At 45.2% G+C, this 12,083-nt stretch overlaps 1 protein-coding gene across 3 annotated transcripts in view; it reads left to right on the forward strand.

Moving 5' to 3' along the window:
- The first annotated feature begins 3,279 nt into the window (after window positions 1–3,279).
- Window positions 3,280–12,083, forward strand: part of DENND5B (DENN domain containing 5B) — a 100,822-nt gene continuing 92,018 nt past the window's right edge. For all 3 annotated transcript variants that reach the window (XM_035126607.2, XM_035126605.2, XM_035126606.2), the window contains exon 1: window positions 3,280–3,658. In XM_035126607.2, coding sequence (XP_034982498.1) covers window positions 3,538–3,658 — 121 coding nt within the window. In that variant the 5' untranslated portion in view covers window positions 3,280–3,537. The remainder of the gene's footprint in view (window positions 3,659–12,083) is intronic.

Genomic DNA, 12,083 nt, shown 5'->3' on the forward strand with positions numbered 1-12,083 from the left:
GCCACCACATCACTCCTAAAAAGTTTCATGAGCCCAATTTTTAAAAAACTCCCTTTGTCACCCCTCCCTCAGTGATGACACCTGGGGCGGACTGCACCCCCACACCCCTTTCCTCTGCCACTACCCCAAACCCTTGGAAATAAACTTATTTTTTTCAGGGGCAACTTTCTTGCTGAGAAAAACTCATATTTAAAAATGAAATACTGTACTCCCTCTCTTGCTGTGAAAAACACCCTACTCTAGTTATGTTGCAATCTGAAATACCTGTAAAGATTGTGACTGGATTCAGAAAAGAGGCCCTGCGTAACTTGGTTTGTTCAGAGGGGCCAGGATGCAAAGAGCTGTGTGACTAACACATCTACAGAGCTTTGCATACGGTATTTACTCAAAATACAACCCACTTAAGTAAGACAACAGGCCAGCGTACTGTAAGTGTGCAAATGATTGAGCCAGTGGTTTACTTAGAATTGATTGAGCCATTCAGTGCACACCTGAGGTTTACTTAGAATTAAATTCAACATTATCACTCTTAGATAAGTGTGCATTGGATTTTAGCCTAATCCTATGCATGTTTATTCAAATGTAAGTCCCAATATGTTCAATTGTGCTTACTTCCCCTTAAGTGGGTTTACTTTTTTTTACACCTGGAAGTAAATTCACACGGAATCAAATGGAAAGTCAATCTAATTCAGGACTTGGCTGCCTGGTCTAGCAGCTTCTCCCCAGCATCTTTTACCTCCACTGTCGAGGCAGCATGTCTCTGAACACCAGTTGCTGGGAATCCTAAGTGAGGAGAGTGCTGTTGCACTCTGTCCTACTTGTTTTTTTTTACTCTCCCCGCCCCCTTGTTGTTGAACCCAGCTTCTGCTTATGGGCTTTCCATAGGCATCTAGCTGGCCACCATAAGAACAAGATGTTGGATTATATGAATCCTTGGCCTGATTTAGCAAAGCTCTTCTTATGTCTCAGACAGAGGTGTTTTCTAGCTGTGCTCCTTTTAGACATTCAAATATGTGTCTTGTCATTAAATGTAGCTTGAGGTTGTGTTCAAAGCTCCACTCCCATATCTGACATGCCCAAGGTCTTCCCGACCACACAACAGACCTGTTTCCCTCTTCCACGTTCACCATTCTCTTTTCAGTTTTGGAACACAGGGCCAGCCCTACGGCCAGGCTGGGTGGCGCAAGGCACCACGGTGCCGGCCCGCCAGGAGGGCGCCGCGAGCTCCGCCCGCTGGCCGGCCGGTCCGCCACGCAGCTGCGCCCACGGCAACCGCGCTGTGCCTGCCCGCCCACCACGCTGGGAAACGGGGCGGCAGGGCGCCGGAGGGATCCAGCGCACCACGGCGCCAGGGGTGCTTAAGACGGCCCTGTTGGAACACATGTGCCCGTGAGCCAGTTCCCAGAGACTGCTCTCAGCTTGCATGCATTTAGTCCTAAACTGTGAATTAATACACAGCAGAGAATCTAATTCACACAGCTGTAGGCAACAACAAAGATGTAGATGTTCAGCAACTTGTGATAGCCCCTAAAGGAGTCCTGTAAATACATCAGTCTCGATCAGAAGGTCGGCGGTTCGAATCCCCGCGACGGGGTGAGCTCTTGTTCGGTCCCAGCTCCTGCCTACCTAGCATTTCGAAAGTCAAAGTGCAAGTAGATAAATAGGTACCACTACAGCGGGAAGGTAAACAACGTTTCCGTGTGCTGCTCTGGTTTCACCAGAAGCGGCTTTGTCATGCTTTCCACATGACCTGGAAGCTGTATGCCGGCTCCCTCGGCCAATAAAGCGAGATGAGCGCCGCAACCCCAGAGTCGGTCATGACTGGACCTAATGGTCAGGGGTCCCTTTACCTTTATTCTGAAAACAAATCTTTTGTCTTGATTTGATCAAATCGCTTAACTTGATAATTGCTGAGATTAAGTGATTTGATCAAATCAAGACAAAAGATTAGCCATAGAAAGCAGAGATATTCTGGTGTTGCTAAGGTTACTTAAGTAGCATGATTAAAAATCTTTTGCCAACCAGCCAGCCAAATTGTTGTTGTTGTTGTTATTTAGTCGTTCAGTCATGTCCAACTCTTCGTGACCCCATGGACCATAGCATGCCAGGCACTCCTGTCTTCCACTGTCCAACCATCTCATCCTCTGTCATCCCCTTCTCAAATAATAATGCCCTTATAATTAAGAAACAGTGCCTTTTCCTGTGGTATCACCAAACATCTTCCAGCATCTAAAAGGGAATGTGGCCTTCATGTTGAAAAAGGTATCCGACTCTTGTACTTTACTAGGATGTACAGAAATGTAATCCGGAGTAACCCAAGGTTATTTTGGAATGCAAAACCCTTAGTTTTTTATTCCTAAGTGTGATCATCATTAAAATCATGTTGCATATAAACAACAATTTGGGCTGTACCACATGTGCTCAGGGAGTGTGCCAAGTGTGCCCAAACACACTCTATATTTATTTATTTATTAAAGGGCATCAAGTGGAGCAAAGTGAGTTGCCGGCAGAAGAAAAAGGCTGGAATGGATCCAGGGGTGGCAGTTTTCTGCAGGAAAGAACCACGTATCCATTCCAGCCTTTTATCTTGCCTGCCTGCCTGTCTCTGCATTTGTCTGAGCTTCACTTGCCACTTTGGGTGGACAGATATGTGGGGTAAGGGACAGCTTTTGTGCTGCACAAGCAATGTGGGGAAGGAGCCATCCTGCCCTCTGCCTTCCAGATCTGCCCTGCCTCTGGTCAGCTTAGCAGGAGTCATTTTCTCTGCTTTGCCTTCTTGACCACTCTTGTCCTCGTTGTTTTGTTAGGTCCGTGCCTCTTCACCTCTTCCTTGTGCATACAGTATTTGCTTCACTCAGATGATCCATGGCAAGCCTGTAGTAAATATTCTTAATGATTTTAAAGTGTATTCTGATTGCTTCTTATACCTTGTATTCTACGGGATTCAAATCAAGAAGAGAAAGAAGGAGAAGCACTAAACAAGAAGAGAGGCACTAAAAATACAATTAAAACATACAGCATCTAGCATAGCACATTGCAATTGCTACAGCAGGCAGGAAAACAATTCAGGTGGTCCGTCAAGCAAAATTTCACACGTTTCGGGAGGGGGCTGAGAACCAAACCAATCACGCGCTTGGGTTGCCGAGCCTCGCTTCGTGCGCCAAGTGTGGTTTAAATGTCCCGCCGAGGAGGCGGGGCGGAAGCGGGCCGGTGCGCTCCTTCTCCCTCCCGCGACGCGGCTTAGCATCTGACCGGCAGGGGGAGGCGGCAGAGGCGACGGCGGGACTGTGCCTAGCGGGACTCGAGCGCCGGCTGCAGCCTCAGCTGACCGAGGGGCGCTGCCGCTGCTGTTGCCACTACGGCCGGCGCCGCGTCCTCGTCTTCCTCCTGCTCGGCCGTGCGTGCGCCCCTCGGCAAGGGAGGCCGTCGCCCAGGCGGACTTGCGCCATGGAAGGAGAGCTGCTGCTGCTGCGTTAGCGGCGCTGCCCCTGCTGCTTGGGATCCTGCCCAAGAGAGATCGCAGACGCCGGCGGCGGGATGAGCGGCAGCGCGGCGCCCCCCGGGCCCGGCTCGGGCTCGGCGCCCTGCCGCTTTGCGCACTACTTCGTGCTGTGCGGGATCGATGCCGACAGCGGGCTGGAGCCGGACGAGCTGGCGGGTAAGCCGAGGAGGGAAAGGGAGACAAAGACGGGGGCTGGGATGGGATGGGCTGGGGGGGGGAGCCTGACCCTGTCCCCATTTCTCCTTTCTCGGTCCCGGTCCGCCGCTGCCTTGCTCCTTGGCCGCGTGCGCGCGCGTCTCCATCTGTGCCCGGGTTGGAGCGCGGGGGTCTGCGCTCTGCGCGGCGACATTGCGCCGGCCAGGCCCCGCGCGCACGCCGCCCGAGGCTCCATTGCTGGAGACTTTACTTATTGTGTTCGCAGCTCCGTTTTTTAAAATTTCTCTCACCCGACCCCGCTCCGCCTCCCACAATAGCTCAGGAGGAGCCCTCCTCTAAACACCCCGCTGGTGCTCCTTTCCACAAGCGCCTTCCGCATTGCTTTTCCATGCACGGATCTCCAGATCTGAGTAGCCAGCCTGGCTCTCCCTGCCCCTTCTTCTTATTCTTCTTCGTCCTCCACCCGCTTCCCAAAATCGTGATGCTTCCAGACTGCAGTGGCCAGGTTCGGTTATGTCACTGCCAGGAGGACCCACGTTTCAGTGCAGTCCTCCTCCTCCTCGCGGCTCAGGCTTTATTCCCTGTTCCCCACCCCCCAGTGCCCTGTGCTGCCACCAGGCCTTAGATAATGTGCGTTTGCGAAGGTCTTGAATGTCGGTAGCTGTTGCAATCACCCCCCCCCTTCGAATGCCCGCTATCTTGGGTCCAAAGAGCAGGGAAAGCTACCTTTGTAACTACTTTGGGAGACTGAAGTGCCTTCGCTTCTGTTCTGTGGCCGGCTTTGGAGGGCTGGGAGGGGGTTGCTTTAAGCTACACTGCGCTGGGATTAGATAGTCAAATAAAACTCCTTGTTGCCAGCAGACCAGACGGAATGATGCTAATTAATATTTCAGTTTTGTATTTTGGCTGGCTAGATAGTTGCAAAAGGGAAAACATACCTTAAGATGTTTTGTTCTATTTTTTGTACCATAGGTTTAGGTTTCTTTAAAATATATTATTATTTATTATTGGAAGAGCAGTAAGAGGTATTTATTTATATATTTTGTTACATTTTAATCCCACCGTTTAGCCAAGGAACTCAAGGTGTTTGAACCCTGGTCTCCCAGGCCCTAGTTCCAACTCTTTAACCATTACACCACACTAGTTCTTTACATAACAGTGTGAATTATGCATTACAAATTGCAGGTAAGCTTGTGATACTGTTTGGGCCCATGCTGAGGTTCATCACTGCTAATATTACTCACTTGGTGCTAGTCATTGTACTAGGCAACCTACAAAAGTTAAGAGACACTGCTTCGTACACAAGCTTAATCTAGAAAATTCCGGTGAGGAAATGTGTTTAAGAGACGTCTAGTGAAAAATTCCACTCGCCCCCCCCCCCATAAGCTGTCATCCTACAATCCAGTGAAATCAATAGTTCCTAGTCAAAAACCATTATTTTGCGTTAGCTACCAATTTGACGAAGCCCCCCAATATTTTTATCTATCCAAATGCCTACAGACCAGTCTCCCTCCCCCCCATCAGATATCTGGGTATATTGCCCTTTTAGCTGGAATAGTTTGCATGAGAATGATTAAAAAAATGAGTCTATCCATCATCCCTAATCCTGAAAGTGTTTGTTGCATTCTGCTAAAAATACTGCTCATATGATTTAGAGTGATTTCAATAGGATTTGTCAAAAATGTAACTGGTTTGAAGCTGGAGAGATGCCAGAAGCTTTTCTCCGCATAGCTAGCTGTGGAAGTAGGAGAAAGTCTTTCAAAATATAGAAAGGGGGTTGTAAGAAACTACAAAGACACCTTTTAAAAATGATCTATGCTGTATATCTGGCACTTGCATCTCTGAAAATAAAGTAGGCCAAAATTAAATTCTGCATCTCGTCCAGAAAACTCCAGATTCTGCAGTATGACTAGCCAATAAAGGAAAAGGGAGAGCTGTATTCAAACTTAATCGGGATCCATTTGTATGCGAAATAAAAGTAGCTGACTATTGTTGCTAAAGTGGTAATTCAGGTATAGAGAATCTGTGGCTCTCCAGGTATTGTTGGACTATCAGTCCCAACCAGCATGGCCAGTGGTAACAATGATGGGAGTTGTAGTCCAGCAGCATCTGGAAGTAAACAGGTCTCCCCACTCCTGAGCTATTTACCTGCTTACCTTTTGCATGAACATTGTAGCCAATTATGAAGCTGAATTAAATAATTTTAGTAAACTTTTTGGAATGAAAATAGCTTCTGCTCTGTACTTGCCTTAATTCAGGGTTATTTATTTGACAGAATGAAATTCTGAAAGGCTCTTAATGATATTTGTCTTGACTAGCCTGTCTCATGATGGTGAACTGTTCTTAAATTTTCAAAAGCAGCGGATATAAAGAATTCTTCAGTTTTTGTTTGAAGTTGAGATCAGCTTCATTTAAATTCTTTGCATGCTCTTTAAGAAAACTAATTTGCCACTTATTGAGTGAGCTGGTGGCTCACTTGCTGTGTGGGTGACATTTTTTACTTGAAACAGGATGGTTCCAGAGTACTAATACCTGGTAAGCAATCAAATGATTAGGGCCACAATCTTTAACATGTAGCCCCTGTTTCTATTGAGAGGATCCATGCATACCAGAATATAGATTCCACCTGTCTTCATTGCATTCAGTTGGATTTGATATGGGATAAGGGGTGATTGTGTTAATGTACCAGCACAGAAATTGCTTCCCCATAGTCCTCATTAGAAAAAGTTAGAAGTTCTTTGTGTTTTGGTGCATATAAGTTGCATGTAACTTTGCTTTTAAAGCACTGTTGGAGCTGAATCTGGGTTATGTACTTGAATTCTCATTGAGTTGGTTTTTATTTTATTTTTTAAAAAGCAGTAATTAGCAAATTGTTTCTATATAATTTTTAAACTTTACAATTGATTTGACATTGCCATTTTGTATATGTTGCACATTGTAACTTTTAGTAATTTGATGCCCATTTATGTGATGAAATGATCTAATGTAATGTATACATCTGTGACAGAATCAAAGCTATTCTAATAAGGTTTTGGTTTCCCACCTGGAGCCTGAATGTGTGTGTTGGTCTCAATCTCAAAGATGGCTTCTGTTTACATACATGCTTGTTTCAGAAATAGAACCCTGCTGGTTCCTCTAGCATTGAAGGTGCACCAGGGTTGATTTGCATAGTATGACCTTTGGGAGTTTTAACTAGAGTAATTTCCAATTCCTCTTTCTGAAAATAGGGGCATTTACATGATGGTGTTGATTAGGAAGTTCTCACTGCTTGTAAGTGTTAATATGCTTGTTGCTGTTTCCTGAACTGCAAAAGAAGATTTGCAGTATCCTGAAGGCTAAATGCAAAGAAACACAGCAGGTTGGAGAACCATTGGTCCGTTTTGGACTACAATTCCCATCCCCCCCAACCACTGGTCCTGTTAGCTACCGTAGGGATCATGGGAGTTGTAGGCCATAACATCTGGAGGGCCGAAGTTTGGGGGATGCCTGGTCTAACTCTAAAGTTACCCTTTATATGCTAACTTGCTTTCAAACTGATGAGTAGTAAAGATGCTGTTAGATTCCCCCCCCCCCTTGCTGATTGTCTTTGCCAGGTTGGCTTATCAAGTTGGATATTACAGTTTTGCATAATGTCATCAAGTTCATTACCATATATTCAAAAACTTTATAATAGAGTTGGCCTTCTGAAGTCAAGTCAAAGGCCACAGTTCTATCACCAGCTGCTTTTGAAGGTCAGTAAATGGTTTGTGCATCTGACTGCTGCTCAAAATTTCTTTTCATCATTTGCCCACCTAACCTGCCAGTCAGCTCCATTGAACTTAATAGGACTGACACCTTAGTAGACTTGTACAGGATTGCACAGTTAGTTAATAAAGTGTGTGGTTGGTTATTTAAGTGAGAAAAAGAAAAAACTTCTCTTGAGCCCCACGAATTTGGGGGAATCTCCCATTAGTCAGAATAGGCAGAACTGGGTTGCCTTGACCAGTGGTTTGACCCTGTATAAGACAACTTCATGTATTCATGTTCTTGGTCCTCCCACCAAAACATCAGTTGCTTACAATTGGGCTGCAAGCTTTAATTGACTTAATTGGTAGATTACTCAACTAAATGATTGCCTTTCAAGGAACCTGTAGACAAGCTTGGTGTTTGCTTAAAAGTACAGTTTTAAAAATATTGTTTAGCTATAAATGCTTTTAATGTATTGATAGCCACCATGAGAGCCATTCCTAGCTGGTTGGCAGGATGTCAATTTCAGAATGAATGGATGAATAAATAAATAAATAATAAAGCCCTAGTTGATTAATTGGCCTGGCAAATTTAATTGGCGGGGTTGAGATTCAAGGGCACACTTGGGTTTGTTTGTTTTTGCAAGCTATTTTTGATTTATTATTGTGTAATAGGGGAGGGATTGAAAAGGGAAATATTGAAAACTCTCTTCCAAAAGAAGTGTCCATATGAATGCTTTCTTTATTGTATATCTTCCTCAATGTGCACAGTGCTTTGCGAGCCCTAATGGACAGGTTCCTACATGAGAGGGCTAGCAGAGCAGAATTTGACATGGGAGGCAGTGGAGGAGAAGGAAGGGAAGACAAGACAGTATAAACAAGAATAGGTACCGTAGTTATTTCAGCTACTGATGAGCACAAGGTTCCATCTGGGAATGAGTGAGTGAATCCTTGGAACAACCGCCACATCCAAATCCCTGAGAGCTACTGGTGGCCAGGGTGGGAGGTGGAGTCTTTCATTGTTGATTCAACTGCAGCAGTTGGCATAGTTTCAGGGCATGTTTGGCATCATGCTGGGGGAAGAGGAAACGGGGTTTGGATTTGGGCCTTCACTGCCTGCAGAACATGGATGGTGGGACTGTGGTGGAGAGCTTTGCTTTGAGCCAGGGTCCCGCTTGGTTGCCCTTCTGCTGAATCCTATACTGTCAGCTGCCTGCCCCCCACCCCCAGGGAGCATAGGATTGGCCTCATTTATCATTTACATCTTTTCTGTGAATCCTGGTATCTAGTCTAGATAATAAATAAAACAACAACGAGGCAATTAAAAAACACCAAAGGCTTATTCTCAAAGCAGGATATGGCGACTTGGGGGGGGGGGGTTTAGAAGATTAAAACAGATCTATTTTAATCTATTTTTGTTGGCCAGATGAAACGAAAATTTTGAACTCTAATTCTAATACAGTGTTTCTCAACCTTTTTTGGGCCACGGCACACTTGTTCCGTGAAAAAAATCACGAGGCACACCACCATTAAAAAATTTAAAAAATTTAACTCTGTGCCGCCCTATATTGACTATAATTATGACTGTAAGAAACACTTGCCAATTGCTGTGTTGGTTGCAATCTCCTGTACTAAGGCTTCACAAGCCGTCTGGCGGGTGAGTGTTACGTATTGGCGGCCGCCAGGCTCGTTTGCACTGAGCTTTGGGAAAGAGGAGGAGAAATATTGCTTTCCGGTGGGTCAGTGTGCCAGGCACGTGACAATGCAAATCGCCCTTCTCGTCGCTGCACGTCGCGGCACACCAGCCAGCGTCTCGCGGCACACTAGTTGAGAAACGCTGTTCTAATAGACCGTGCACAACTTTGGGGGACTGTGTTATAATGTGCTTGGAAAGGAGTTGTGCTTTGACACTCCAGTTGCTGACAGGCAAAGTGAGTCAGCATTCCAGCGTCCTCTGGAACCCGGCGACCTCTGCCCTCCTTGACTGAGGCAGTGCATGGAAGTTCATGCTATTTTAGCATTGTCATTGGTATATGAGTAAACAGAAATTAGCACTTAACTTTTAGAGGAAACCGAACGCCTTGTTTGAATAAGAAATCCAAGGTCCATTTTGCAGTTAATTTTTTATGAACCTACAAAGCTGAATCACTGGAGCATCTATGAGAAGCAGCCAGCATGGTGCCCTCCAAATATTGTTGGATAACAGTTCCGATCATCCCATACCATTGGACGTGTTGGCTAGTTGGGTAGTCCCACTGGGGTCTCTTTCTTCCCCTGATTCCAGGAAGAAAACCTGAGAATATTTCAATAGGGGATTAGAATTGGGAACTTAAGCATGGAAAGTATATATTCTCCCACTGAGATGTAGTCCTTTCTCCGGACATCTGGTTTGAAACCTGAAGAATTAGAAAAGATTATAGTGTCAGTCTGTGCTGACAAAAATAAAATAATAAAGTCTTCTAGAAACTTTAGTGATAATAGTTGTGCACCCATGTATTCTTCAAATAACTTTATACGGTTTTCTGCTGATTTCCCATCCAGGCACCGCTTAGGGTCAGTTAGCTTAACTTCAGCAGTAGAATTGCATCATGTTCCTTCAGCCTCTTCACTGAGCCAATCTTAAAATGATTTACTGTGACGTGAGCTTTTGTAGTCTGCAGCTTGTATCATCAGATGCATTAAGTGGACTGTGGACTTCTGGGCTGCAGCAACCCTGGAGCATTAACAGGGGGGAGAAGAGCAAAGGAAGCAATGAGAATGAAAATAGTGCATCCTTATGGTTCAAGTGCCAAATGTGATTATTTATCTGACTTCCCTACTGCCTCTTGATCCAGAAGGATCCCCCAAACAGATTACCTAAAATAAAACAATACTGTACAGTAACAATGGAGCTGCTTCTGTTCCTTCCAACATTTGGCATGGCTTTTGTGTAGCATATTTTACACCCCTCCACACCACTTTCCTTTTTTATGTCCAAGGGCAGAGAAGGAGGAGCCTTTGGCCAACCCTTGGGTAGATTGCTGAGTGATTGTTAATTTATTACAGTGCTTGCAAGGTGTGAGGAGGGACGAAGTCTTGCAGCGTTTTAAGGACTGAACACTTTTTATAATTAATGCCTTGCTTCTTCTGTTTAAAAGGCTTATACGCTGCTTTTCAGAACTGTCATCCGACAAAACTGTTTGTAATAACTAAGATACATCTATAAAAATGATTAAAATACAAAAAAACTATTGTATCTAATACCAATAAGACCAAGTAACCACAGACTAAAATAGGCTAAAACTAGCTTTGGGTGCATTCCAACTGAATTGCCAACCTTGCATTTTCATCCCCAAAGACCATTAAAAAAAGTAGTTATGTCTTTAGAACTCGGAGAGGGGGGTGGAGGTCCTAGATGAGGGGGGGGCAGATGTTTTCCAGAAACCTCTCCCCAATCCAAGAGGTGTCCCTGGTGCCACTATATATGAACTCAGTATATGCTATGCATGATAGAGCATCAGAGCTTGATTAGTAGACAACTATTACAGAGCACTTCTTGGACAGATGCTTTTGACTCATTTTTTTGAAATGTGGGAGGCAAGGTGGGAACTTGTTAATGAAGCACCCCCTTTCGTTGTCCTTAATTTATTTTTAAAGTGGTACTCTATCCAAATGAGGCATACATCTTCTAACCTGGTGGCCAACTAATTTTTTTTTAGTCGAGGGCCATCTCTAGCTGCAGTCTCCAGGAAGATTGCCCCTGTTCCTCACTTTATATGCCTTTCCAGATGCATAGTATCTTCTGGTGGGAGATAATCTCCTCAATTATGTGCTTTGTGTTTTTTTCTGCACTTTTTGTGTACATGTTGCTGTGAGTCCTTTGATGTACAGTCATACCTCGGGTTAAGTACGCTTCAGGTTGCGTACTTTCAGGTTAAGTACGCGGCGGACCGGAAGTGTTTACTTCTGCATTCTGCTGTGCAAGCATGCGCAGAAGCGTTCTGTGCGCTTTGTGCATGTGCAGAAGCGCTATATTGCTGCTTCACGCACACGTGCTATCGCCACTCGGGTTAAGTACTTTTTGGGGTGCGAATGGCACCCCGGAACCAATTAAGCACTTAACCCGAGGTACCACTGTACAGTATTAAGTAGCAACAATGCTTTGTCAGTGTGGTGTAGTGGTTAAGAGCAGTAGACTCATAATCTGGGGAACCGGGTTCGTGTCTCCGCTCCTCCACATGCAGCTGCTGGGTGACCTTGGGCTAGTCACACTTCTCTGAAGTCTCTCGGCCTCACTCACCTCACAGAGTGTTTGTTGTAGGAGAGGAAGGGAAAGGAGAATGTTAGCCGCTTTGACACTCCTTAGGGTAGTGATAAAGCGGGATATCAAATCCAAACTCCTCCTCCTTCTCACTTAATGATTTTCAAAAAATGACCTACAGGTTGCTCAGAGGTGGGGACTTGAACATATGTTCTTATGTTCTTACAACCTTATGTTCTTAGCACCTTGTGGCCCTCCAGATGTTGGACTCCTGTCAATCCCAACCAGCATGGCCAATGCTTTGGGGTGGTGGGAATTGTTGTCCCACAACATCTGGTGGGCAACATGTTTCCTTCCCCAGGTAGCTCATGCTTGTCACCAGAAGGGATGGAAAATGGATGGCTAATATCATAATAGCATGGGGAAAACTGTTTTGCAAGTATATCTGTTGTTTGAATGC

Source organism: Zootoca vivipara, chromosome 10 (assembly GCF_963506605.1).
Source record: "Zootoca vivipara chromosome 10, rZooViv1.1, whole genome shotgun sequence".
NCBI lineage: Eukaryota > Metazoa > Chordata > Lepidosauria > Squamata > Lacertidae > Zootoca > Zootoca vivipara.